This window comes from Cydia amplana, chromosome 16, assembly GCF_948474715.1.
Source record: "Cydia amplana chromosome 16, ilCydAmpl1.1, whole genome shotgun sequence".
Classification (NCBI taxonomy): Eukaryota; Metazoa; Arthropoda; class Insecta; order Lepidoptera; family Tortricidae; genus Cydia; species Cydia amplana.
In genome coordinates this window covers 12187179-12213926 of record NC_086084.1, presented here as the reverse complement: position 1 = coordinate 12213926, position 26748 = coordinate 12187179, and the positions used below count along the sequence as shown (strand labels likewise).

The following is a 26748-nucleotide window of genomic DNA, read 5'->3' as shown; positions in this document are numbered from 1 at the left end:
ATCCGCATTTATGCGGATGCGGATGCGGATGTTGAAAATAATGCGGAAGTTCCGCGGTTGCGGATGCGGATATTCGCAACATCCCTGATTCAAAGCTCCCATGTCCCAAGCTATGCAGAACAGAAAGGAGACGTGTAACGTTCCGGACCCTCAGTCCTAGGCCTGCGCGGTGGGTCCGGGCGGCACGGGGTCCTCAGTGACCTCGGTGAGCATGGGCTCCTCGGGCTCCGGGATCTCGCAGATCTTGGGCCCGTACAGGAGCAGGTAGGCGCAGTGCCAGTCACCTGAAATTTTACAAGGTTATTTGCTATTCAATTACAAAACATAGTGTGGCACTGGGAACTTGCGCAGTGCTTATTGCTCGTAGAATCTATTTAAACTCCATAAAGGAGACATTCAGTCGTTTTTCGTTGTTTTATTAGTCTCTAACAAACCAGCGACAATTGGGTACTTTCCTCTACTTAAAATAAATTATTTCACACCGTGCACGAAATAAAGCACCAGATAATTATTAGAAAAACATAGATGGCAGTTATTTTTAAACACTATTTCTATTTAATAAATCGAATGGAAGTATAAAAAGTAGGTGAGTTGACTGTGACGCCACTACATACGTTTTCATATAAATTCCATATTAGCAAATCGTTTTGACAGTTCTAAAAAGGAAGCTGATTTGACTAGTAGGAAAGTAGCCAATTTGAGAAAGTACTAAATGGTAACCTAAAAGCTAGTAAGCGGACTCTTATATGACGGTGGGTCGAAGAATAGGGTATTTTCCTACTAATCAGTTTTTTAGAACTGTCAAAACTATTTGCTAATATGGAATTTATATGAAAACGTGTGTAGTGGCGTCAGTCAACTCACCTACTTTTTATACTTCCATTCGATTTATTAAATAGAACTTGTGTTTAAAAATAACTGCTATCTATGTTTTTCTAATAATTATCTGGTGCTTAATTCATGCATGATGTGAAATAATTTGTTTTACGTCACCCTAGGCCCGCTACGCGAGGAGAAAATCTCACTTCCTGGCCAAGGCAAGACGTAAAACTTTAGACAAACCACGGGCGGTAATTCGTAAAGCCCCAGATCGCATATTTACACAAACACCTGCGATCTGGAGCATACACGGATTCACCTCCCTAGGTATGTAATGTACTATTAAATGCAGTATAATACCCTATTCTTAAGTTTGAATTACAGTACCCACTTCCGCTAAGTTTGAGCACCCCCTCGGACACGGGCGTGACCGCTGTGTGGTCACAGCACCCTGTAGTGCCCCGGGCACTGTACTCACCTCCCCCGCTGAGCTTGAGCACCTCCTCCTCGGACACGGACGTGACAGCGTCGTCGTCACAGCGGAGCCACGTGTTGCCGCGCAGCACCCAGGCCACGTAGTGACCGCTGTGTCGTCACAGCAGCCCGTAGTGCCTCAGGCACAGTACTCACCTCCCCCGCTGAGCTTGAGCACCTCCTCCTCGGACACGGGCGTGACAGCGTCGTCGTCACAGCGGAGCCACGTGTTGCCGCGCAGCACCCAGGCCACGTAGTGACCGCTGTGTCGTCACAGCAGCCCGTAGTGCCTCGGGCACAGTACTCAACTCCCCCGCTGAGCTTGAGCACCTCCTCCTCGGACACGGGAGTGACAGCGTCGTCGTCACAGCGGAGCCACGTGTTGCCACGCAGCACCCAGGCCACGTAGTGACCGCTGTGTCGTCACAGCAGCCCGTAGTGCCTCGGGCACAGTACTCACCTCCACCGCTGAGCTTGAGCACCTCCTCCTCGGACACGGGCGTGACAGCGTCGTCGTCACAGCGGAGCCACGTGTTGCCGCGCAGCACCCAGGCCACGTAGTGACCGCTGTGTGGTCACAGCATGCAGCAGCCCGTAGTGCCTCGGGCACAGTACTCACCTCCCCCGCTGAGCTTGAGCACCTCCTCCTCGGACACGGGCGTGACAGCGTCGTCGTCACAGCGGAGCCACGTGTTGCCGCGCAGCACCCAGGCCACGTAGTGACCGCTGTGTGGTCACAGCATGCAGCAGCCCGTAGTGCCTCGGGCACAGTACTCACCTCCCCCGCTGAGCTTGAGCACCTCCTCCTCGGACACGGGCGTGACAGCGTCGTCGTCACAGCGGAGCCACGTGTTGCCGCGCAGCACCCAGGCCACGTAGTGACCGCTGTGTGGTCACAGCATGCAGCAGCCCGTAGTGCCTCGGGCACAGTACTCACCTCCCCCGCTGAGCTTGAGCACCTCCTCCTCGGACACGGGCGTGACAGCGTCGTCGTCACAGCGGAGCCACGTGTTGCCGCGCAGCACCCAGGCCACGTAGTGACCGCTGTGTGGTCACAGCATGCAGCAGCCCGTAGTGCCTCGGGCACAGTACTCACCTCCCCCGCTGAGCTTGAGCACCTCCTCCTCGGACACGGGCGTGACAGCGTCGTCGTCACAGCGGAGCCACGTGTTGCCACGCAGCACCCAGGCCACGTAGTGACCGCTGGTTGCCGAGCGGCCCTTGTGCGTCAACACGGCTTGGAGACGGTAGTACCCGCTGTTGTTGCTGCCTACGTCTGTACACAAAAAATAGGAAAAAAAAATTAGAACCTTCAATCAGCATTATCGCTCACCCTTAAGGGCATTTAGACGGTGCGAGAACTAGCATGCAATTTTAGTTACATTGCGGACCATTGAGGATACATCAATTCAGCCGACCGATCAAATGACGCAATGTAATGAAACTCGCATACGAATTCTTGCACCGTCTAAAATGTCTAAATGAACCCTAAAGCCACACACACTAGGTTTTGCGTGTCGGTTTTGCTTGTGCAAGCAAAATCAACAGGCACGACCGAGTTCCATAGGGCACACACACGTAACGACAAACCTGCACAAACTCTCAGTTCAAACCATCATGGCACCGGTAGCGGTGGTTGACGTCGACGCAATAGCGCTATTAGGTTTATATTTCGTCAGCCATACACGCATACAAACCATGAATCCACTCCACACTTAAAAAATAATAAAACTGGCCAAGTGCGAGTGGGACTCGCGCACGAAGGGTACCGTACCATTATCTATAAAAACGGAAAAAAAATCATGGGAGCCCCACTCCGACTCGCACTTGGCCGGTAGTATTTGTTGTACTAGAGGCAACAGAAATAGATCATCTGTGAACATTTCAACAGTCTAACTAGCATAGTTCATGAGATACAGCCTAGTGACAGACGGACGGACGGACAGTGGAGTCTTAGTAATAGGGTCCCTTTTTACCCTTTGGTTACGGAACCCTAAAAATCCTCTACAATTGCATTTCGTTTGCGAGACGACATTGTGACTTGCGACCTATCCCCTCGGCAATCACTGGATAACTGAAGCCTATCAAGCCTGCCAGCCACACACGTTCAGTTATGCCTGCGCGAACGAAGTGCGCAAGCACAACCGACAGGCAAAAAATATAAATTTTGATATTTTCAATTTTGCTTGCGCAGGCAAGGAGTTTGCTTGCGCAAGCAAGGAGTCATGTCATACACACGTTCAGTTATGCCTGTACAAGTAAACTGTGCAGGCATAACCATCGGTTATAACCTAGTGTGTGTGGCCGGCTTAACGCGCGTGACATAGCACGATGAGTCACTTTCTAACACCGCGCGGTAGTAAGAGAGAAGTACTATAACTAGCTGCGGCGGTAGCACGGTCGCATTTTTATCGCTTGTCACCATGCCTGTCACGTTCTAAGAAGTATGTAAGTGCGAAAGTGACGGGCATAGTGACAGGAGATAAAAATGGAACCATGCGCCCGGCTGGTTTAATGCCAACGTCTTTTTGACAGAGTTATTTTTGCAGCAACTCACAAGGTGATGTATAATGAAGCCACATGAATATCAGTTGTTGCTTCGCTGATGTATTGAGGAGCCATAGTCATAAAAAAACCTGCCAAGTGCGAGTCGGGCTCGCGTTCCAAGGGTTCCGTACATTACACAATTTTTAACAATGTATTTTTTGATGTGAAACGTGAGTGAAATGTCTTTAAAAAACCCGTAAGGGTCGGATCAAAAACTAAGTATAGTACGGCCCTTCTGAGGTGAACTTTTCGCTTGAAACCTTAATCTTCCAAACAAAGGCCATTGTCTCTATTATCGCAAAGCCACTAGCTCCAGACTTAGCACGCGCCAGTACAACATTCATATTGAAAAACAACCGGTATCGTCATAGTATTAAGGTTCAAATTTAATGTCACTGATATTCTAGATATTACGTTTTGGTAGTGTAGGACGATAGACCGCCCCGAAGCGATACGGCACTCATATTATTTTGATACTTAGTGTAGTGTTAAAAATGAAACACGGTTATTTATGATAAAGCGTTGTATATTTGTTATATAACTAAATCTAAGGTAATAATGTAAATTTAACATTAATAAGTTTCAACAATCAAAAATAATATATTACAAGTGAAAATGATTTTTGTTGCAAATAAAGTTGGGATAGCAAGAAAAAGACATCTAAATTAGTCGTTATTCAACTCTCTCTGTCGCACAAAAATCCAAACAGTATGCAATCATAATCCAGGGTCACGTAAGCAGGTCGTCAAGTTTTTAACAATATCGGGCAGAGTACTTATATAAATAACACGAAGCACACGGTTACGATATTAGAAACCGACGAAAGCCTGATTTAGGGTCGCTAAATGATAAAATAATGTGTCCCACTTCTCATGCACACGGATCTTGGACACCGCTCTTCTCATAAACCTATTGTATTTAGGTATGCAAAACAATAGTGGTCAGGTCGCAAATCCTTATCAGTGTTTTTATTGTCACTATGCGTCGGCATCACATCAGAGGTGTTAATTTCACAGTATTTTTAAGATAAGAAAAAATAACAATGCTTGCAGCTGCATCTTTGTAAATTATTACATTTACCACCGCAAGCTAATAATTTAAATAAAACAATATAATAAATAACCACGTTTCATTTTTAACACCACACTAAGTATCAAAATAATATGAGTGCCGTATCGCTTCGGGGCGGTCTATCGTCCTACACTACCAAAACGTAATATCTAGAATATCAGTGACATTAAATTTGAACCTTAATACTATGACGATACCGGTTGTTTTTCAAAATGAATGTTGTACTGGCACGTGCTTAGTCTGGAGCTAGCGGTTTTGCGATAATAGAGACAATGGCCTTTGTTTGAAAGATTAAGGTTTGAAGCGAAAAGTTCACCTCAGAAGGGCCGTACTATAATTAAATCCGGCTCACGCTTGACTCCACATTTCTAATAGGTTTTTCAGTGATCTATAGGTAAAGACCTATTTTCTGTATTTTTTTCAAAATTTTAGACTCAGTAGTTTCGGAGATAATCCGACCCCACCCCCCAAAAGTGCCCCCTGTGTTTAAAATTCATTTAATTACGTTACATGTCCGTCTTTGGGTCACAGATTTACATGTGTGTACCAAATTTCAACTTGATTGGTTCAGCAGTTTCGGAGAAAATAGGCTGTGACTGACGAACAGCCAGACAGACACGAGTGATCCTATAAGGGTTCCGTTTTTTCCTTTTGAGGTACGGAACCTTAAAAAAAACATTTTTAACCATTGGGAATTTATAAAATTAAACAAAAAATTATCATGACGAAAAAAGTATGTTCACAAACTTACCATCGTCAAACCAATATGGCAGTGCTTTCTTAGGTCTGGAGTCCTTTTTGCTGTCGCCGTGGTTCTTGTTCTTCCCGTGTAACGACGACTCCACTGACGCGTCTTCTAGTTCCTGCAATACGAATAATTTAGTCAGTTTAGCTAATAAATATAAAGTAAGCGGTTTAAAAACTGGCACAAATATTAAATCAATTTAACATCTTTACTAAGATGACTTAAAAATAACAACCTCATTTAAGTAGTGCTTATTTTACCTTTACCACTAATTTAATTATTTTTAACGTCGCGCCTATTACATACCTACATATATTGAACACGTAAACATAAACATCATAAACCTTATCGGAATGCACGAAGGTCAATATTACACTGTAACCGTACACGTCTGTGGACGTCTTTAGCGGTCAAAGGGCTAAAAATTCGTACACATCTAACTCCACAGATAAGTTGACATCCTTCAGATTTTTCCCGTAGATCTATAGACCGCGTAAAATAAATTTAACTCCAACGCAATGAGACATATTTTACCATGTACTTATTCCTCATCGGCGTGAGCTCCTGTAGCTTCGGAGTACATAGTTCGAACACATCCAACTCCGTTGACTTGACGTGTTTAATCTTCTAATATCCGTAGACTACCTAAAATTAGTCTAAATCCATCGTAATAAAGTCCCCTTCACCTTGAACTTATTCCTCATCGGCATGAGCCTCTCCTGCAGCTCCGGTGTGCACAGCTCGTACACATCCAGCTCGACGGGAAACTTGACGTGTTTAATCTTCTAATATCTATTGACTACCTAAAATTAGTCTAAATCCATCGTAATAAAGTCCCCTTCACCTTGAACTTATTCCTCATCGGCATGAGCCTCTCCTGCAGCTCGGGTGTGCACAGCTCGTACACATCCAGCTCGACGGGAAACTTGACGTGTTTAATCTTCTAATATCCGTCGACTACCTAAAATTAGCCTAAATCCATCGTAATAAAGTCCCCTTCACCTTGAACTTATTCCTCATCGGCATGAGCCTCTCCTGCAGCTCGGGTGTGCACAGCTCGTACACATCCAGCTCGACGGGAAACTTGACGTGTTTAATCTTCTAATATCCGTCGACTACCTAAAATTAGCCTAAATCCATCGTAATAAAGTCCCCTTCACCTTGAACTTATTCCTCATCGGCATGAGCCTCTCCTGCAGCTCGGGTGTGCACAGCTCGTGCACATCCAGCTCGACGGGAAACTTGACGTGTTTAATCTTCTAATATCTATTGACTACCTAAAATTAGTCTAAATCCATCGTAATAAAGTCCCCTTCACCTTGAACTTATTCCTCATCGGCATGAGCCTCTCCTGCAGCTCGGGTGTGCACAGCTCGTACACATCCAGCTCGACGGGAAACTTGACGTGTTTAATCTTCTAATATCTATTGACTACCTAAAATTAGTCTAAATCCATCGTAATAAAGTCCCCTTCACCTTGAACTTATTCCTCATCGGCATGAGCCTCTCCTGCAGCTCGGGTGTGCACAGCTCGTACACATCCAGCTCGACGGGAAACTTGACGTGTTTAATCTTCTAATATCCGTCGACTACCTAAAATTAGCCTAAATCCATCGTAATAAAGTCCCCTTCACCTTGAACTTATTCCTCATCGGCATGAGCCTCTCCTGCAGCTCGGGTGTGCACAGCTCGTACACATCCAGCTCGACGGGAAACTTGACGTGTTTAATCTTCTAATATCCGTCGACTACCTAAAATTAGCCTAAATCCATCGTAATAAAGTCCCCTTCACCTTGAACTTATTCCTCATCGGCATGAGCCTCTCCTGCAGCTCTGGTGTGCACAACTCGTACACATCCAGCTCGACGGGAAACTTGACGTGTTTAATCTTCTAATATCCGTCGACTACCTAAAATTAGCCTAAATCCATCGTAATAAAGTCCCCTTCACCTTGAACTTATTCCTCATCGGCATGAGCCTCTCCTGCAGCTCGGGTGTGCACAGCTCGTACACATCCAGCTCGACGGGAAACTTGACGTGTTTAATCTTCTAATATCCGTCGACTACCTAAAATTAGCCTAAATCCATCGTAATAAAGTCCCCTTCACCTTGAACTTATTCCTCATCGGCATGAGCCTCTCCTGCAGCTCTGGTGTGCACAACTCGTACACATCCAGCTCGACGGGAAACTTGACGTGTTTAATCTTCTAATATCCGTCGACTACCTAAAATTAGCCTAAATCCATCGTAATAAAGTCCCCTTCACCTTGAACTTATTCCTCATCGGCATGAGCCTCTCCTGCAGCTCGGGTGTGCACAGCTCGTACACATCCAGCTCGACGGGAAACTTGACGTGTTTAATCTTCTAATATCCGTCGACTACCTAAAATTAGCCTAAATCCATCGTAATAAAGTCCCCTTCACCTTGAACTTATTCCTCATCGGCATGAGCCTCTCCTGCAGCTCGGGTGTGCACAGCTCGTACACATCCAGCTCGACGGGAAACTTGACGTGTTTAATCTTCTAATATCCGTCGACTACCTAAAATTAGCCTAAATCCATCGTAATAAAGTCCCCTTCACCTTGAACTTATTCCTCATCGGCATGAGCCTCTCCTGCAGCTCGGGTGTGCACAGCTCGTACACATCCAGCTCGACGGGAAACTTGACGTGTTTAATCTTCTAATATCCGTCGACTACCTAAAATTAGCCTAAATCCATCGTAATAAAGTCCCCTTCACCTTGAACTTATTCCTCATCGGCATGAGCCTCTCCTGCAGCTCTGGTGTGCACAACTCGTACACATCCAACTCGACGGGAAACTTGACGTCCTTGAGAATCTTGGCGTAGATCGACTCCTTCTCTTTGAAGTAGAACCGGATGAACTGCACTGTCAGGTATGCTGGGAGACGGCTGATTTTTGACTGAAACATACATTTAATTGTATAATTAACTTATGTTAACAGATACATTAAGAAGACTAAAAATTGGACTCGCCGGAAGATCAGCTCTGACTCTCATTGTGCTGCGGCGAGCCCATTTTGTAGTAAACAATATGTTTTATATTTCATTATAATGTTATTTTGTATGTATACTAAGTTTATAACAAAAAAAGACAAGAAAATGAAGATAATAGTTACCGTTTTTGTGTAGATCGCATCTCTCCCCAGCGTTTCTGATAGTTTTGTGATTTGCTCTGACATTTTCTGTAAGAAAACAAATCTTGTAAAAATAAGTCCAATGATATTACGGAACTTAAATAACATTATGAAAGACAATTTGCTGAACTTTTCAAGACCAGTCAGTTTCAATTGGTACAAAGAATCACTCAACATGTTTGAAATTACTATAATATTTTACTAACTGCTGACCATTTTGTTTTGTTGTCGTCAAAATACACAACACGGGTTTTAATTTTAATTTGATGTTAACATTAAAATTCAACTCATACTCACTTTTACCTTTGGTTTTACCATACTACAACAAGTCTGAAGCCTGGTAATAGGTTATAGGTTCTCGCGGGCTTGGTTTCCGCAACTCGACGACATATTATTGCGCCTATTATGCGTGATGGGTTGGCGGCACTATTCTTGCCAACCCAACTCTACCAGGAAGCCTAGCAGACCCAAGGGTTGCCGAAGACTTCTGGGAGAGACCCCGGTGAGCCGAGGTGTTGTGCCACCCCTGGGCATTCGAGTGACGTTAGCGGCTGTCTCATCTGCCTCCATGCATGCTCTGCAGAGAGAGAGAGAGAAGCATAGTATGACATGGTAGTTGTTACTCACCGAGCGCAGCCCCGACTGCAGGTACTTGACGTCCTGCGAGATGAAGCAGGACAGCTGCAGGAAGGTCTCGCGCGCCTTGGTGGGCGCCTCCTCCGCCTCCGAGCACACCAGCTCCACGTCCAGCGTGCCGCCGAAGTACTGCTCTACCACTGCTGCCCTGTCACATGGTAGACGCTACTCACCGAGCGCAGCCCCGACTGCAGGTACTTGACGTCCTGCGAGATGAAGCAGGACAGCTGCAGGAAGGTCTCGCGCGCCTTGGTGGGCGCCTCCTCCGCCTCCGAGCACACCAGCTCCACGTCCAGCGTGCCGCCGAAGTACTGCTCCACCACTGCTGCCCTGTCACATGGTAGACGCTACTCACCGAGCGCAGCCCCGACTGCAGGTACTTGACGTCCTGCGAGATGAAGCAGGACAGCTGCAGGAAGGTCTCGCGCGCCTTGGTGGGCGCCTCCTCCGCCTCCGAGCACACCAGCTCCACGTCCAGCGTGCCGCCGAAGTACTGCTCCACCACTGCTGCCCTGTCACATGGTAGACGCTACTCACCGAGCGCAGCCCCGACTGCAGGTACTTGACGTCCTGCGAGATGAAGCAGGACAGCTGCAGGAAGGTCTCGCGCGCCTTGGTGGGCGCCTCCTCCGCCTCCGAGCACACCAGCTCCACGTCCAGCGTGCCGCCGAAGTACTGCTCCACCACTGCTGCCCTGTCACATGGTAGACGCTACTCACCGAGCGCAGCCCCGACTGCAGGTACTTGACGTCCTGCGAGATGAAGCAGGACAGCTGCAGGAAGGTCTCGCGCGCCTTGGTGGGCGCCTCCTCCGCCTCCGAGCACACCAGCTCCACGTCCAGCGTGCCGCCGAAGTACTGCTCCACCACTGCTGCCCTGTCACATGGTAGACGCTACTCACCGAGCGCAGCCCCGACTGCAGGTACTTGACGTCCTGCGAGATGAAGCAGGACAGCTGCAGGAAGGTCTCGCGCGCCTTGGTGGGCGCCTCCTCCGCCTCCGAGCACACCAGCTCCACGTCCAGCGTGCCGCCGAAGTACTGCTCCACCACTGCTGCCCTGTCACATGGTAGACGCTACTCACCGAGCGCAGCCCCGACTGCAGGTACTTGACGTCCTGCGAGATGAAGCAGGACAGCTGCAGGAAGGTCTCGCGCGCCTTGGTGGGCGCCTCCTCCGCCTCCGAGCACACCAGCTCCACGTCCAGCGTGCCGCCGAAGTACTGCTCCACCACTGCTGCCCTGTCACATGGTAGACGCTACTCACCGAGCGCAGCCCCGACTGCAGGTACTTGACGTCCTGCGAGATGAAGCAGGACAGCTGCAGGAAGGTCTCGCGCGCCTTGGTGGGCGCCTCCTCCGCCTCCGAGCACACCAGCTCCACGTCCAGCGTGCCGCCGAAGTACTGCTCCACCACTGCTGCCCTGTCACATGGTAGACGCTACTCACCGAGCGCAGCCCCGACTGCAGGTACTTGACGTCCTGCGAGATGAAGCAGGACAGCTGCAGGAAGGTCTCGCGCGCCTTGGTGGGCGCCTCCTCCGCCTCCGAGCACACCAGCTCCACGTCCAGCGTGCCGCCGAAGTACTGCTCCACCACTGCTGCCCTGTCACATGGTAGACGCTACTCACCGAGCGCAGCCCCGACTGCAGGTACTTGACGTCCTGCGAGATGAAGCAGGACAGCTGCAGGAAGGTCTCGCGCGCCTTGGTGGGCGCCTCCTCCGCCTCCGAGCACACCAGCTCCACGTCCAGCGTGCCGCCGAAGTACTGCTCCACCACTGCTGCCCTGTCACATGGTAGACGCTACTCACCGAGCGCAGCCCCGACTGCAGGTACTTGACGTCCTGCGAGATGAAGCAGGACAGCTGCAGGAAGGTCTCGCGCGCCTTGGTGGGCGCCTCCTCCGCCTCCGAGCACACCAGCTCCACGTCCAGCGTGCCGCCGAAGTACTGCTCCACCACTGCTGCCCTGTCACATGGTAGACGCTACTCACCGAGCGCAGCCCCGACTGCAGGTACTTGACGTCCTGCGAGATGAAGCAGGACAGCTGCAGGAAGGTCTCGCGCGCCTTGGTGGGCGCCTCCTCCGCCTCCGAGCACACCAGCTCCACGTCCAGCGTGCCGCCGAAGTACTGCTCCACCACTGCTGCCCTGTCACATGGTAGACGCTACTCACCGAGCGCAGCCCCGACTGCAGGTACTTGACGTCCTGCGAGATGAAGCAGGACAGCTGCAGGAAGGTCTCGCGCGCCTTGGTGGGCGCCTCCTCCGCCTCCGAGCACACCAGCTCCACGTCCAGCGTGCCGCCGAAGTACTGCTCCACCACTGCTGCCCTGTCACATGGTAGACGCTACTCACCGAGCGCAGCCCCGACTGCAGGTACTTGACGTCCTGCGAGATGAAGCAGGACAGCTGCAGGAAGGTCTCGCGCGCCTTGGTGGGCGCCTCCTCCGCCTCCGAGCACACCAGCTCCACGTCCAGCGTGCCGCCGAAGTACTGCTCCACCACTGCTGCCCTGTCACATGGTAGACGCTACTCACCGAGCGCAGCCCCGACTGCAGGTACTTGACGTCCTGCGAGATGAAGCAGGACAGCTGCAGGAAGGTCTCGCGCGCCTTGGTGGGCGCCTCCTCCGCCTCCGAGCACACCAGCTCCACGTCCAGCGTGCCGCCGAAGTACTGCTCCACCACTGCTGCCCTGTCACATGGTAGACGCTACTCACCGAGCGCAGCCCCGACTGCAGGTACTTGACGTCCTGCGAGATGAAGCAGGACAGCTGCAGGAAGGTCTCGCGCGCCTTGGTGGGCGCCTCCTCCGCCTCCGAGCACACCAGCTCCACGTCCAGCGTGCCGCCGAAGTACTGCTCCACCACTGCTGCCCTGTCACATGGTAGACGCTACTCACCGAGCGCAGCCCCGACTGCAGGTACTTGACGTCCTGCGAGATGAAGCAGGACAGCTGCAGGAAGGTCTCGCGCGCCTTGGTGGGCGCCTCCTCCGCCTCCGAGCACACCAGCTCCACGTCCAGCGTGCCGCCGAAGTACTGCTCCACCACTGCTGCCCTGTCACATGGTAGACGCTACTCACCGAGCGCAGCCCCGACTGCAGGTACTTGACGTCCTGCGAGATGAAGCAGGACAGCTGCAGGAAGGTCTCGCGCGCCTTGGTGGGCGCCTCCTCCGCCTCCGAGCACACCAGCTCCACGTCCAGCGTGCCGCCGAAGTACTGCTCCACCACTGCTGCCCTGTCACATGGTAGACGCTACTCACCGAGCGCAGCCCCGACTGCAGGTACTTGACGTCCTGCGAGATGAAGCAGGACAGCTGCAGGAAGGTCTCGCGCGCCTTGGTGGGCGCCTCCTCCGCCTCCGAGCACACCAGCTCCACGTCCAGCGTGCCGCCGAAGTACTGCTCCACCACTGCTGCCCTGTCACATGGTAGACGCTACTCACCGAGCGCAGCCCCGACTGCAGGTACTTGACGTCCTGCGAGATGAAGCAGGACAGCTGCAGGAAGGTCTCGCGCGCCTTGGTGGGCGCCTCCTCCGCCTCCGAGCACACCAGCTCCACGTCCAGCGTGCCGCCGAAGTACTGCTCCACCACTGCTGCCCTGTCACATGGTAGACGCTACTCACCGAGCGCAGCCCCGACTGCAGGTACTTGACGTCCTGCGAGATGAAGCAGGACAGCTGCAGGAAGGTCTCGCGCGCCTTGGTGGGCGCCTCCTCCGCCTCCGAGCACACCAGCTCCACGTCCAGCGTGCCGCCGAAGTACTGCTCCACCACTGCTGCCCTGTCACATGGTAGACGCTACTCACCGAGCGCAGCCCCGACTGCAGGTACTTGACGTCCTGCGAGATGAAGCAGGACAGCTGCAGGAAGGTCTCGCGCGCCTTGGTGGGCGCCTCCTCCGCCTCCGAGCACACCAGCTCCACGTCCAACGTGCCGCCGAAGTACTGCTCCACCACTGATGCCCTGTTATAGGGAACAGTCTTTAATTAGCGTGATACATAATATAAGGGTTAATATGAATTATGAATTTATCACTACTCTTAACTGAAGGGTAATTATGAGATTATTAAATGTATAATTTTAGTCAATTATCGATCAACATATTAAGATCCGTTTTGAATAGCGTCAACTGGAGCAACAATAGAGTTGGCAACTGTCAAAGGTTTGAATAGATGGCGCCATCATAGCTTGCCCTTTTTTCTATGAGATTTGGCTTAGGGCTGGCCAACCAGGGCATTAAAAAGAAAAAAATTGACACAATTCTAGGGACTGACAGGGCAAGCTATGATGGTGCTAAATACTTCGACAGGCCAACCCTATTGTAGATTTATATTTTTATTTATTTATTTATAAATAAATATTATAAGGACAATTTTACACAAACTTTTATTTATTTAACTATTTATTTTCAAAGCGTTTGGATAAAAAGTAAGTCAATTATTTGTCGCTCATCTAGTAAGAGCAATACTGGTATAAAATACGGACCTGTCGACGTGAACCGGCGGCGGCGCCGACACGGGGAGGCGCTGCTGCAGCGCGCGCACGATCTCCGTCCAACACTCGGAGGCATCCTGGACAAACACAATTTATTAAGTTAATTTCCACAAAAACTTACACCCTCTTTAGAAAAGTTAAAGGTTAAAGAGTTCAGTAAGTTGTTCGCGCTTCGTCGTTTAAAATAATGGCACAAGGTCATGTGGGAAGGCAGTAAGTAATTATAAAAAGTGCAAGCTAGGCAGAAGAGTATTCTGCGTATAAATCGGGTCCACAAAAACCGAACCTCGTAAGGAAATTACCGTATGAAGCAATTCGGTCTGTGTAGACGTGCCTCGTCCGGGCCAAACGCCCGCTCGGCGCAGATTCCTCGGAGCACGGTCTTTGCTTCGCACAGCAATTTCCAGGGCTTATCCCGTGTTGACTCGTCTATTAGTTTGTAAACTGTCCCCATAAATGTGGTAATATCTCACACCCGAAGATGCCGAAGACCGGGCGAAGTGGAGAAGACTGAGCAGGAAAGCGAACCCTAGCGCTAGGCCGGGAAAACGCTAGGTTGAAGAAGAAGGGCGCCCTGTAGCCCAGGCGTAAGAACACGGCTACGGCATCCCCCGCCTGTCGTAAAAGGCAACTAAAAGGGGTCCTCGGGGTCGGAGACAGTCGTAGCTAGGGACTACGTCTGAAAAAAGAGGGGACCCATAAAGGGGCATAACGCTAGGACGGCACTGGCGCGTTCATTGGAGATCCCAGAGCCGTCCGAAATGCGCCGAGAACATCTGGGAGGTTTTTAGTCGGTGAAAGTCCGACATAAGGTATCCATAACGGATTTTCTTCCCAATAAAAAAAAACAAAAGGTTGAAGAAGAAGAAGAAATGTAGTAGTATTCCACTAGCAGGGGGGTGTCACTCCGCAGTTTAGGTACATTTGGCCGGCGCGCCCATCAGACAGGCGTATGGCAGTGGGCTGCCGCTCGGCGTGCACTGCACGATAGTCGCGTCACGTGGCGCTCGCGCAAAATTGAAAATACACAATGGCTTCGAAACTTACTTCCGTGAGAATCAGGCATAAGTATCTCCGGATAAAAAATGTATGTTTACATAATCAACGTTTGTAATTCCTACATATTTATCTTAAAAATAATAAATCAGTGGGTATAGGTATAAAAACTTGTCAAGTGATAACCCCGTGCCGACACTCACAGCTCGGTCATAAAACCGCGGCGCGTAAAGGGGATTCACGGTTCGTGCGCGGTTATAAGTTTCAATTTTGCTTGCAGGCGGCGATATAGGTGTAATTTTATACCTAAATCTGACTTTTGTGAAGGAGTGAATTTTCTGTACGGTAGTACTATTAGTTATTCTGTGCCACTAGCAACGGACCTGTTGCGCGAGATGTCCGCCGGGCGCGCGCTCGGCGAAGCGCGGCGCGGTGTTGTGCAGCGCGCGCAGCATGCGCGCCGCCGCGCCCGCGCACGCGCCCGCCCCTCCCCCCTCCAGCGCCGCCACCGTGTCCGACAGCGCCGCCGTCAGCTCGCCCGCCGTGCCGCCGCCGCTGTCTACAAATAACAATAGGGATGTTGACACATGTTGAATTTTATAACAAAATCTAGTAAAATAGATAGCAAACGAGCAATTTATCACAATAATGTGGATATTAAAATAAAATATTGAAAAATTACAAAAATACAGGACCTGAAAGTTTCAAAATTTAAGTTTTTTTTAACTTCCAAAAACGATAAAAGTAAGGGTACCATTCGATTCCTTACATTTCACCAAAAAAAATATTGTATAGCAACTATATACATAAACGCAATATTTCACCGACAAAAACGCAATTTTCTTGTTTTGTCCATACTACAACGTGGGCGATGACGTCACGGCCTCTGGCCGTTTTGTATAGGGCGTTTCGCGAGTGAAGTGCGACTGTCGGCCTTTGACTACAATTTCTGACTTTTGTGTTACTTTAATGCAATGGGTCCCATATAGACATTTGATCCTAAAAACAAACCCGATCGATTGATACCATAAAAAAACTAGTCATGTAGCCTATTGTTAGCCTCACTTGGTCAATTAATCCCTAAATACCGACGCGAAATAACCCCCAACTTTGGGGGTTTTGACATTTCAAAATGCTGGAACTTGAGGGGTCGAGGTGCTCCCGAAACTGCACCCGATCATTTGCTCAGCGTAGAGTCAGTTATTTGAGAATATTTAAACCTACTATCATTTATCTAAAATCGGCTCAGTACTTAGTTCTGTTGCTACATTGGAACACACGACACAAACATACACCTATATGTGTATACATAAACTACTAAAATCACAACCCTGCCTGTTATTGGATTAAAAGTAGTGTATTCCGAAGCTAACAATCAATTAGGCAACATTATGCTCCATAATTAACAAAACATCTCATTTATTTTTATCATAATGCTGACTTTCAAAATTTCCAAACTCAAACAGGGTCAAAATGGCAATAAACTCACTTTTGTTATAATTTAGGAGTGCGTTCCTCAGTTCTGGAACAGTCTTAAGACATTGCACGGTCGCGTTCATGTAGCAGGTGTTGCCCAAGTTTATCAGTCCTTCAGGGAGGTCCAGCTACAAAGAAAAAAAAATGTTTTATCAAAATAATATTTACTCATAAGCAAAGCTACATAAAATGTCTTTATAATATCACACACAACTCGAAATAGTTATTTGCAAGAACAATACAATCTTATGTAAAAAGAAATTGTAAGTGACTATATAGTTCGTTTTTTTTAGCATTAGAAAGAACTTGAAAGAAGGTAAGCAATCTTGACATGTCTTTTAATTGAAAACGCTTTTTAAAAATCTGTGTTCGGTATTAAAACCTTCTCCGTTTAGACATTAAAAAGAATGTGACTTTTCTATTTTAGATTTTGCATAAAACATGTATTCGTTATTAATAAATAAGAAACCAAGATAAATACGTGTTTAAATAAATATACACAACCACATAATACATAATCCATTTCATTTTTGGTCCTTCGAGCCGGATATGAACCAGCGACCTATGGTGCCGAAATACGTAACAACAGTTACACACATAATGACGGACACGGAAGAATATAAAACGTTAAAAAGTACAAGAAGTATAATAAAAGGTAAGGTGACCAGAATCGTAAACTACGTTACTGGATTGGATTCATCCGACAAAGACAGTTTGAACATAGAGGAGATAAAGTTGCGATGTGCCGACTTATCTACACAGATGGAGAAGTTCGATCAAGTTCAGCAGGCAATTGAGCTCTTAGAACAAGACGAGAAGAAAGCCGACGAGGAACGATCGATCATGGAGTCCAGATATTACCATACTAGAGCGCTCATTAACAAATTGTTGGAGAAAAAAGAAGAGGACGTCAAGGCAAAAAGTCAACCTGTGTACAAACTCCCAAAATTAGAGCTTCCGACATACAGCGGTGACATACGCGAGTGGCCTGCGTTTAAAAACCTGTTCCAGTGTGCCATGGACGGAGGAAACGTGCCGGAGCTGCAACGCATGCAGTATCTGAAGAGCTGCTTGAAGGGCGAAGCTGCGGGTTTGGTTAACTCCCTTCTTATTCTCGACGGAAATTTCAGTAAAGCTATGAGTATACTAGAAAACAGGTATGAAAACCAAACTATTATTGTAAACTTTCACTTAAAGAGCTTTATGAGTTTTCCTATACTTAACAGATCTAACATAAAAGAGTTCTTAAATGTATTACAACAGAGTCTAGATTCTCTAAGTGCTTTAAACCTGCCAGTGCAGCAATGGGATGTACTTTTAGTTTATATAATTACTCAGAAGTTAGACAATTCTCTGAGGGCGGCATGGGAGTTGACAAGGAAAGAGACATCTATTCCTACAATAAAAGAGCTTTTAGATTTCCTTAAGCTGCGTGCAACAGCATTCGAGCTTATGAATGATAATAAATCTGACAAGTTACCTCAATCCAAATCAACCCCCAAGCTCGTACACGTATCTACATCTGATGATTGTAATGACATATGTACTCTTTGCCAAGGGCAACATAATATAGATAAATGTGTACAATTTTTGGAAATGTCAGTTGACAAACGCATAAACTACATAAAATCCAAGTTTTTGTGCTACAATTGCTTACAGCCTTACACTGCCAAACATAAATGCTCCAAAAGGTCGTGCTCTACATGTCACGGTAAGCATCATAGTTTGATTCACCTAGCTAACCCTCCTCCTAAACGCGCTAACATTGCTATCGCTACAGAATCTACAGCTCAACAGCAGCAACAGTCAGCTACGACTTCAATGCAACAGCATTCCCTGCAACAGCAGACACAGCAACAGTTGCCACAGCAACAGCTAACACAGCAACAGCTTGCACAGCAACAGCTACCACAGCAACAGCTGACACACAATATACATACCTTAACGCAACCGACAACTGTAAATGACGTTACACATACACAATGTCAAAAAAATATAATGGCGCCTACTGCAATGCATGTGGTAAACACTAGTAAACAGATTCTTTTGTCTACAGCGATAATAAATATACAAGATGAGACAGGAACGTGGCATCCTGCGCGTGTCTTGTTGGATAATGGAAGTGAAATCCATATGGTTGCTCACAGGCTTCTCAAGAGGATGAACAGTAAGCTTTATCACGATAACCACCATATATTCGGCGTTGGCGTGACAGGTAAGCAAACGCAATTATGTATGAAAGCGAACATAGCTTCTAGACATTCTGACTTTTCAACGAGTCTTGAATTTATCGTCATGGAAAAAATAACCCTTCCACTACCGCATGTACACATAAACACAAGTACATGGAACATACCTGCAAAAATTAACAAATTGCTTGCAGACCCTACATTTTACGAACCTGACGAGATAGACCTTCTTATAGGAGCTGAATATTTCTATTCGTTGTTGCTGAATAATAAGATTAGCCTTGGACCCAACAAACCTTTACTGATCGAAACCGTCTTTGGATGGGTCGTTGGAGGTCCTCTCAAAGAATGTATATCGGGCACACATAAGACACATAGCGCTCATATCGCTTTACATATTGTTGACTCGCCTACGACTGATGATTTATTAGTTAGGTTTTGGCAGCAGGAAGAGGTAAGTCCTAAGGTCGTGTTTACACCAGAGCAAAAATATTGCGAACAGTTATTTCTTGACACAACAGTGCAAGCTGAGACTGGACATTTCGTAGTCGAAATGCCTATACAAAACGAAAAGGTTCAAGATTTAGGTAATTCGTTTCAAAAAGCCTATCGATGTTTATTAAGTCTTGAGTCTAAGTTTCAAAAAGACCCCACGCTCTACACATTATACAAAGCGTTCATTTATGAATATATTGAGCTAGGTCATGCTGAGTATATTGATGATTTTCAACACACACAACTGCCACAGTGCTTTTTGCCACATTTAGGTATTTTAAGGCCAGAAAGTCGCTCTACAAAATTAAGGACGGTTTTCAACGCAAGTAGCAAGACGTCATCGGGCTTGTCTCTCAATGACATAATGTTAGACGGACCGAACATATACAACGATGTACTTGACATAATACTCCGATTTCGAATGTACAAATATGCGTTCATTTGCGACATAGTCAAAATGTTTAGGACTATCTTGGTCAAAGAAGAGCAAAGGCCGCTACAAAGAATTTTATGGCGAGATTCGAAGTCAGACCCTTTAAAATGCATTCAGTTAAAGACTGTAACATACGGTACAAAATGCGCGCCTTATCTAGCATGCCGGACTCTGCGCATGTTGGCTGGACAACATAAAGAAGAATATCCAGAAGCCGCCGACATAATCGAGTCTGAATGTTACATGGACGACTTCCTATCTGGAGCGGACACTCTTGACCAGGCGCAACGAGTTTGTAGTCAACTCATAGAAGTTTTACAGAAGGGAAACTTCGTTCTACACAAATGGACTACAAACGACCCGCAAATACTTACAAATGCTATTCCTACAAATGATGACACTGACACATATGATTTTACCCCTAGCGCAGCTGTCAAGACGTTGGGAGTGAAGTGGTTACCACAAAGCGACGCGCTTACTACAGCTATTCCAGAGCTACAACAGTTCGAGCTTACTAAACGGAATATACTGTCTGCAATAGCAAAAATATATGATCCTATTGGCATACTAGCGCCAACGGTTATTATAGCGAAGATCCTCATGCAAGACATTTGGAAAGCCAAGATAGATTGGGACATGGTCATTCCAGAAGACCTACAAAGAACTTGGCTAGAGTTTCAAGCTAATTTACCCGAGCTCAAAAACATTAAAGTCCCTAGATATTATTTCTCAGATATACCAACATGGATAACCTTGATAGGGTTCAGTGATGCTTCTGTGAAAGCCTTCGGTGCTGTTGTTTATTTCAGAGCTGCATATCCTAACAAAGAACCCACCTGTAGTCTTATTATGGCGAAGACAAGAGTCACTCCAATTCGTGTTCAATCATTGCCAAGACTTGAACTATCTGGATGCTTATTGTTAGCACACCTAGTTGACAAGCTGAGAAGAGCATTCAAAGACAAATTCAAAATACATGACATTGTATTATTTACAGATTCACAGATTGTGTTACACTGGATTAAGTCACCATACAAAAAACTTCACACATTTGTGTCTCATAGACTTATGGAGATTATAGAATTGACTAAGTCCGAGATGTGGAATTACGTCAATACAAAAGAGAACGCTGCTGATTTACTCACACGAGGAGTTTACCCACAGAACTTACAGAGCAACTCACTCTGGTGGAACGGTCCAGATTGGCTACTTCAAGATCCTAGTACATGGCCAATGACATCATCCCCTGTGATTACTGACGATGAGCAGAAGATTGAAGTGATCGAGCCACGCACCGCTCACACTGTGTGTACTCAACAAAATATACAGGATGATTTCTATACATACTTTCAGAAACATTCGAATTTTAACAAACTGACTAGAGTATTAGCTTACATGTTTAGGTTTATAAATAACTTACGTAATTTGACTAAAGTTGTGTCTTTTCTGACAACACAAGAACTGAAAAGTGCACATAACTTCATAATTAAAACGATTCAACGTGTACATTTCTCTAAGGAGTACCAAGAGTTACACACATTGAAATCACATATTATACAGTCCACAAATAATACAAACATTAACTCGAATAGTACTACTAGTGAGAATAAACACACTGACGTTCGAAGCTTACACACTTACAAGTCAAGCCCCCTACGTAAGCTCAACCCTTTTCTTGACGACGATAATATTATTCGTACGGGTGGTCGTATTCAAAATTCTAACATACCTTACAGTCAAGCACACCCGATAGTGTTACCCGGTAAAGAACACGTGACAACTCTGTTAATTGAACAGTTTCACCTTCGTTTGTTGCACATAGGCATACAAGGCACGCTTTTCGGACTAAGGTTAAAATATTGGCCAATTAACGGTCGTATGGAAGTCAGAAAAGTCATACATAGATGCGTTCGCTGTGTCAGATACAATGCTGAAGCCTGTGAGCAGCAGATGGCTAGCTTACCCGCTCCAAGAGTCACTTTAACACGAGCTTTCTTACATGTTGGTGTTGATTTTAGCGGAGCAGTATATATTCGAAATTCTATGCTTCGAAATTGTAAGTACACTAAAGGATATATATGCTTGTTTATATGTCTGTCAACTAAGGCAATACACCTAGAGCTAGTTACTGAATTGTCTACACAAGCCTTTATTTGCGCCTTAAAACGATTTATTAGTCGAAGAGGTTACTGTACGCATTTGTACTCGGATAATGCTACAAATTTTAAAGGAGCAAATAACGAGCTTCATGAATTGTATCAGTTATTTAAAAATGATACTTCATATAGTCAAGTTATAGACTATTGTAATGTCAGTTCCATAGAGTGGAAATTCACAATTCCTCTCGCCAGCCACATGGGTGGAATTTACGAGGCTGGAATTAAGTCTGTTAAAAGTTTATTAAAAAGATATTTAGGTAATGTCAGATTGACTTATGAATTTTTTTACACAGTTCTTGTTCAGATTGAAGGTATTCTGAACTCAAGGCCTTTGTGCTCAGTTTTTGACATTCCTGATAATGACAATATTGTTTGCCTAACACCGGCTCACTTCTTGATTGGTTCTCCAATTTCAGATATTCCTGAGCCTAGTATTGTTGATAAAGCAGAAAATAGATTAAATATGTTTCAAAAAATTACTCAAATAAAACAAAAGTTTTGGGTACAGTTTTATAATAATTATTTAAGTGAGCTGCAACCAAGAAACAAGTGGCTGCAGAGAAGGACCAATTTAGATATTGGACAAATTGTTTTATTGAAAGACGAAGCTACTCCACCTGCTTGTTGGCCGCTGGGTAAAATAATATCTATTAATAAAAACACATCTGATAATTTAGTACGGTCAGTCCAAGTTACAACCCAGAAAGGTGTTTTCATTAGGCCAATAAACAAAATTATTTTGTTACCTATTAATTAGCTAGAATAGCTAGATATTTTAGTTCATTTTGTGTTAAAAGGGCCGAGAATGTTCGGTATTAAAACCTTCTCCGTTTAGACATTAAAAAGAATGTGACTTTTCTATTTTAGATTTTGCATAAAACATGTATTCGTTATTAATAAATAAGAAACCAAGATAAATACGTGTTTAAATAAATATACACAACCACATAATACATAATCCATTTCAATCTGTAACTATTACTTATGAAAGCAGAAGAATATAAATGATCGTATTAGATTCATAATTGTTACATATTTAGCGTAACTTATTTTTAAAATGTGCTTTTCAATTAAAAGACACATCAAGATTGTTTACCTTATTTCTAATGCTAAAAAAACGAACTATAGTTTGTGAACAAGGTTTAAGGAATACATACTAGAACAAATTAAATTATTTTCAGAAAATATTTTAATTTGTTATTATTTCGAGTAGTCCCACTACTATATAAATTATAAACTGAAATAAACGTCATATACTAAGAAAAAAAAATATATGTCCCCCGGTGGCCGAGAGGTAACAGGCACCTGCCGCGATAGCAGAGGACGCTGGTTCGATTCCAGCCTGGGGCACTAGAGGCTTGGGTCATTTTTTCTTAGTATATGACATTTATTTCAGTTTAAGGATTTCCGAGTCAAGGAAGCAGGTGGTGGTGATGGTTGCCAGGGACAAGCAAGGTTGAAAACTGTAGGCATGTTAAAATATCTAGTTTTTAAAACGTAAGCTTAAATAAGGCCTACAGAGTTGGTTCCATTGCCAAGTTCTTCTTCAGTACTTCTAACATTAATCGAATTTAAACTGGTGTGAGACATACTAACATTGAATAATTTTACGGTTTCGGTACTCTAGGCTCTCCGAAACATGTCGCGCGAGTGACTTAAACAAGCGAGTCTAAACCGTAAAATTATTCAATACTTCTAACATTATTTAATGTTTAATTTTCACCCTAAATTTCTCTGTCACATTTTAATACACCTTGATACCACAATAATGACATCCAAGACCATCATTGCATTACTTTTTCAACATGTTCTATCTGATAATTTTCTTCCAATTATGTAATTACCGTACCTATAGCTATGGTAAATGTAGATGTAGTGTAGGGTAAAGCTATGGTAGGTTTCTTCTTCGTCGTTCCCTCATGACTGAGGATCGTGACCAACAACTATGTCCCTCCATTTATCGCGAACAAGGGCTATGTGGGCTGCCCTCTGCATGGAACCACATGCTTGTTTTATGGAGTCCGACCATCTTGCAGGGGCTCTTCCTCTAGCGCGCTTGCCTTCAACTTGCCCCAGTATGATGTCACGTTCGAGGCTGTGGTGTGGCGACCGCATTATGTGCCTAAAGAATCTAAGAGCCCTCTCCTGGCAGATTGTTGAGAGTCGTTTGGTGATTTTTAATTCTCTCAGACCATTCTGATTGATTGAGTCCATACTCATTTGTTCTCATTGCGGTCCATGGTATTCTTAACATCTTTCTCCAACACCACATCTCGAAAGCATCGATTTTGCTCTTGTCCAAGCTTTTGATGCACCAGGTTTCTGCGCCGTACATAAAGATGGAAAATACCAGTGCCCGCACTAAACGTACCTTGGTACCAAGGCATATACCTCGATTCTTCCACAACTTTTTGAGGTTAGTCATGGCACTTTTAGCCATTCCAGCCCGTCGGCGAATCTCTTGCGTGCAGCCACCACCATTTGTTATTAAGGACCCTAGGTATACAAAGTGGTCCACTTTCTCATAGCCATCTAGAGCATTGGATTGAGAAAGGACTTGTGCTCTGTGCTCTGGTAGGTTTACTACATAGGTAAATACTTACAGCGCTAGCCAGCTCCGACTCATTCATGTCCTCAACAAACTTGGTCTGTTCCACCGGAGCTGAAGGCACGTCCTCCTCCTTGCTGCCCATCACTAGAACTATGGCATTCTGAAAATGATAATGAGTTCAATTATATTCATTTTTACTGCGGAAAATCCTTAAAACCTCTTCACTTCAATTATACAAACTTATAATCAACTTTGTAATAAGGGTAAATCAACTTTTTTGTACACTAGGTTGCCATGGTTATATCTCAAGAGTCACACTTCAAAATAGTCATTATATCGAATTTTATTACATCAAACAAAATTGTGTAAGAATCTCAAATATATTTTAATTATAATTTTAGGATTAATAGTTTAGCAGTTATTCCAGAAAATAGGCAAAAAATTACCATTCCCCCTCCCTTATCTCCGAAACTACTGGGTCTAAAATTTTGTAAAAATTGTGTTACAGCAATTGTTCTAACAATCATTGCAACTCAAATCTCTTGGCTCACGGGTTGAACAACAGCAAAAAATGGCAAATGGCAAAGACTATAATTATGTATCCGTATAATTTCGAACCCTGGATTAGTTCAAAATTAGGCAGGTAAGATTAAGTAGCCAGAAAGTGTTCAAACTGGTATAAACTCAACCACTCACATTAACTAGCTTAAAGTTGCCCCACTCCTCATCCCGCAGAGTAACCCCCTTGCACACAACCTTCTGCCTCTCGGGCTGCACACCCGTCAAGGCAAAGATTTGGGCCTTAAACAGGACAGGGTCATCATCTGTGTTCACCTCCACTCCCGGAAACATCTCCTTGCCCCATTTCACTTTTACTGCAATTACAATTGTAGAAATAAATGCAATAGAAAATTTAGACATTCATATTCATAACACTAAACACTCGCGTTTTGTATACATTTTTAATTTATATTTGTACCGTAAAATGTGTTAAAAATGCTCAAAAACTGATAATCATGGCATACAATACAAATTATTTATTAATATGCTTAATAAGTGAAGCTGGCAGATACTTTTCTTAACATTAGCAGTACTATAAAATATATAGTGCACATGCAGTTTTTGGGAGTTGACCTATATTTAAAGATAATTTTTATGACCAAGAACTATGGAAAAAAAACTTTAAAATATTGCAACACGAAAGTAATTAAATAAATATAGAAAATTGTAATGCCGGCCGTAAACCGAGTATGGTCCTTGTTGACCATTTTAGGGCACCATGACACAGCAAATGCATTTCATTGTTAGAGACAAGTTTATGGCTAGATGTTCATAAATTATGACCCAGATAAAATGAATAACGAGCCCAGAACACTGCAATTACCACAAAAATACAATTTTGATGTCAGTTTAACGATTCTAACCTCACTGATTTTCAAATATTACAGGAAATCACATCTAAGAATGACTTACCTGAATATTTCGGCATTGTAATGTGTGTTTATCAGTTAATTTGTAATAAAAGCCAGATATGTGTTAATAATACACAAAACTTTTACAATAAATAAGAATTGAAAGTCACGACAACTACTACACCCGCTGTCGACCACAGATATGCAAAGTTTGAATGGCGACATAACTGTCAAATAAAATGTCATGCAGATATAGATATGAATAATCTTTTATTTCATAATCAAATTGATTACTTTAAAAGATTTTTGTAAAAACAAAAATCTGGCTTTAAATCTACAATATAACTATACTTGGTCAAGCAGATCTTGTCAGTAGAAAAAGGCGGCAAATTTGAAAAATGTAGGCGCGAAGGGCTATATTCCCAAAGAAATATTTGAATTTCGCGCCTTTTTTACTGACAAGATTTGCTTGGCCAGCTATAATTTTCATATGAATATCTTGTGAATATCCTTCTCTAGCACTAACCATAGACACTGATGAAGGAAATCATAGACAAAGGTTAAGTAGTGTGTATGTTTTTTTTATCGGTGTAATTATAGTCTGTCAAGCTATTTCCGTCAGTAGATAAAAGCGGCAAATTAAAAAAAAATAGGCGCAAAGGGTAATCGTCCCATAGAAAATTTGAATTTTGCGCCATTTGCTACTGAGACTACTGACTAACTTGTTTGACCGGCTACATATTATAATTTGAGGTTTTTATCTTTGGTTTAAATTTTAAATCTTATATTCTATGTATAGCTGGTCAAGCAGATCTTGTCAGTAGAAAAAGGCGGTAAATTTGAAAAATGTAGGCGCGAAGGGATGACAAGATTTGCTTGACCAGCTATAACCCCCCCAGCTACACACTTGGCCTTGTTCATACTGTTATGTTTGGCATCGGAGTATTCGGAGTAACGTCGGAGCGCCGCGCCTACCTATCTCGCGCGCAAGATAAACTACCCACCTTTTCTAACAAGAAAAAGACGGTTTCGCGGGTAAGATACTATCCCAGGGCTCCTGTGCTAAGCCTGGGCTTGGCCTAAGTAC

General features: G+C 44.9%; 1 protein-coding gene across 1 annotated transcript; it reads right to left on the bottom strand.

The window, feature by feature from the left end:
* Positions 1-156: 156 nt before the first annotated feature.
* LOC134655022 (ubiquitin carboxyl-terminal hydrolase 14) lies at positions 157-25868 on the bottom strand. The gene is made up of 12 exons (XM_063510482.1): positions 25723-25868; positions 24946-25124; positions 24302-24409; positions 16436-16550; positions 15330-15505; positions 13942-14027; positions 13263-13419; positions 8796-8861; positions 8397-8579; positions 5663-5774; positions 2390-2569; positions 157-284 (listed from the first exon to the last, which is right to left on the bottom strand). Exons 1-12 carry the CDS (start codon positions 25736-25738, stop codon positions 157-159), a joined length of 1506 nt encoding a protein of 501 aa, XP_063366552.1. The 5' UTR covers positions 25739-25868.
* Positions 25869-26748: the final 880 nt, after the last annotated feature.